This window comes from Myotis davidii, unplaced genomic scaffold, assembly GCF_000327345.1.
Source record: "Myotis davidii unplaced genomic scaffold, ASM32734v1 scaffold427, whole genome shotgun sequence".
NCBI classification, from domain to species: domain Eukaryota; kingdom Metazoa; phylum Chordata; class Mammalia; order Chiroptera; family Vespertilionidae; genus Myotis; species Myotis davidii.
Genome location: NW_006298051.1, coordinates 171,248 through 174,011, shown reverse-complemented (window position 1 = coordinate 174,011; position 2,764 = coordinate 171,248). Strand labels below are relative to the sequence as shown.

Below are 2,764 nucleotides of genomic sequence, written 5' to 3'. Positions count from 1 at the left end.
CCTGCAGAGGCTGCCATGTCCACAGCCCGCGGAAGCAAGAAGGGTTCGGGCGCAGTCCTGGCCCACAGCTCCCTCCGAGAGCTCTCCAGGCCCTGGGTGCTGTCGGCGGCACCGGGACGCGGCACGCGGCTGCGCTAGCGCTCCTCTGCCCTGCGGCGGAGCCCGGGCGCTGGTCTGTGCGGGGCGGCCTGTGAGGACGCTGCAGGAACAGGAGCAAGGGGGTCAGTGCCAGGTGGGGACGTGCGCTCCCCCTGCTCGCCCGCTCAGCCTCTCCTCCCCGCCGCCACCAGGCTGTCCTCTGAGGTTCAGTCCCACCCCTGCCCACACCCTCCCTCCTCTGTCTCCGTCTGCTGAGGCACCAGCGACGCAGCAAACGCCACCAGCCCCTTACCTGGGCCCGGGGCTGGAGAGGGGATCCCAGGGAGCTGGGGGGGCCCACCTGAAGGCAGACAGACCCCCTCATGTTAGTGCCCCACCCCTGGGTGGGCACTGGTGAGGGAAACCCAGGCCTGCAGAGCCCCCGCTAGGCAAACAGTGGGGCCTCTCCCCCTCCCCACCCCCAATGAGTGTTCCCAACCCGGCCCTGTCCAGGCAGCATGGAGGGCTGGGCGACGGGACTTCAGGCTGGATGCGGGGAGGGAAATTTCACCCCAGAACTAGCCAGGTCCCATCCAAAGCAGGGGGCCGCGAGGCCCTGCCAGTCCATCTTCCCAAGGGGCCTCAGGCAGGCAGCACCCCCCACCGTCCCCCTCAAATGTCAAGGCTGCCCAAGGCTGTCTGGCCCTCTGGTGCAGTACCACGTCTGACCACCAGGTGCCGCCACAGCCAACATTATCTCCTGAGCACCAGACTGGCAAGGTTGGCACCATACCCCAGGCCTGGCACCATGTGGTAGGAACCCGCCCTTGCCCACATCTGGGGCTTCTTAGGGCTGCCAGCATGCCAAGCCCTGCTCCTAGGTCCAGGGCTGCAAGGTTACATTTTGTCCATCGGAAGCCATGGGAACCCCAGACCACCAGGACCCGTCAGCACTGCATGGGGAGGGGCGGGCCTGGGCCAGGGTGGGGCTGGGGCACAGGGTCGCCGGACTCACCCTGGCGGCATGTGGGCCCGGTGTAGCCGTCCACGCAGTGACACCGGCCGCTGACAGGGTCGCAGCCGGCCCCACCCCCGCAGTCACAGCGCAGGGCACAGCCCGGCCCGAAGAAGCCGGCTCTGCAGTCTGCAGGGGGAGGCGGAGCGCTGAGCCGGGAGCCACCTGCCGCCCGGCCCGGCCCCCCTCTGGGTGGGGTCCTGGGGGCAAACCCTCTGCTGTTTCCTGGCCCCGTGGGCTCTCCCGTGGGAAAGCGCCGGGTACCAGCACGTGTCCGGACCCACAGCGCCAGGTCCTTCCCTGTCCAGGGCTGGCAGGGGGGGCCTGGCGGTCACGATACACCCACGTCAAGACCACAAACAGGGCGCCCTTCCTATCCCGGCCGTGGGGGCAGGCCAGGGTCTCCTCCCACCTCCCCGGGCAGAGGTCACCCCGAAGCCTGTAGGTGGCCTGAGGACAGGGTGTGGCCCTGACAGCGGGCCCTGCGGGAGCTGGGAGCAGAGGGTGCCCCCCCGAGCCCAGACCGGCACGACACAGGCAGGGCTGGACCAAGGTCCTGGTCCAGGAACCCACACCTGTGCCCCACCGATGGGACTGCAGACTCACCGAGGTCACAGGTGGCCCCCGTGCGGCCTGGGGGGCAAAGGCAGTGGCCGGTGACAGGGTCGCAGGTGGCCCCACCCTCACAGTCGCACAGCTGACCGCAGGCCTCTCCGAATGAGCCCAGCTCACACCCTGGCGGGGGCGGGGCAGTGACTCAGCTCTCCTCCCGTCCCACACCCAACTGGGCAGGGCAGGGGTGCAGTAGGGGGGGCTCTCACCCTTCTCGCAGGACTGGCCGTGGAAGCCAGCGGGACACAGACACTGGCCGCTGACGGGGTGGCAGGGCGCTCCATGCTGGCACCTGCACACCCCCTGGCAGCCACGCCCGTGGAAGCCAGGGGGACAGGCTGAGGGAGACCAGGTGAGAGTTCCTGCCTCAGTTTACCCGAGTGAGCAAAGGACTGGGTTCAGGGGTCTGGGCTCCCCCTGCTGCCCATTAAGGCCCAGCTTCCCCCCCCCCACACACACACACACACGGGGCTTGGGGGAGTTCACAGGCTCCGATATGACCCCAGTAACCTGGGGTTAGGCCCAGTCTCCTAGGCCCCCAGAGCCCAGGGGAGCCCAGACCCCCGCACAGGCGGGAAGCGGGGTGCTGGCCATTCTGACAGGTGTGAGGTGCTATTTCATTGTGGTTTTGATTTTCATTTCTCTGATGACTAGTGATGTTGAGCAACTTTTTATATTCTATTGACCCTCTGTATGTATTTCTTGGAGAAGTGTCATCCGGTGTTCTGCCCATTTTAGAGACAGAGGCCGGACGCCATTGGAGCTCCGGCCCAGGCTGGACACTCTGGGGGCCCGTCCCCACCAGGCCCGACACCCACTCAACCATTTCCCAGGACCCCTCAGGCCCAGCCTGCACCGGGCACACGTGTCGGGGAGGGACCCCAATCGTGTCCTGCCCCTCCGTCCATCCTTTCAGGCCTGACCCAGAGCCGAGGTCACTCAGGGGAAGGGGCGTAGGGTCAGGGAGCCTCCAGGAGGTGGCGGCACTCGGCTCCTCATCTGATTGGCCCGCGGCTGCCCTGCTTCTCTGGGGGTGAGGACGAGGCCCTGTGGAGCCAG

The 2,764-nt window shown here is 67.5% G+C and overlaps 1 protein-coding gene across 1 annotated transcript in view; it reads right to left on the bottom strand.

Annotated features, from left to right (window-relative positions):
• Positions 1-6: 6 nt before the first annotated feature.
• The window catches only part of MEGF6 (multiple EGF like domains 6), a 121,836-nt gene continuing 119,078 nt past the window's right edge, over positions 7-2,764 (bottom strand). The window contains exons 14-18 of the mRNA XM_015570509.1: positions 1,915-2,067; positions 1,700-1,828; positions 1,094-1,222; positions 392-439; positions 7-199 (exon numbers count right to left, since the gene is read on the bottom strand). Coding sequence (XP_015425995.1) covers positions 135-199; positions 392-439; positions 1,094-1,222; positions 1,700-1,828; positions 1,915-2,067 — 524 coding nt within the window. The 3' untranslated portion in view covers positions 7-134. The remainder of the gene's footprint in view (positions 200-391; positions 440-1,093; positions 1,223-1,699; positions 1,829-1,914; positions 2,068-2,764) is intronic.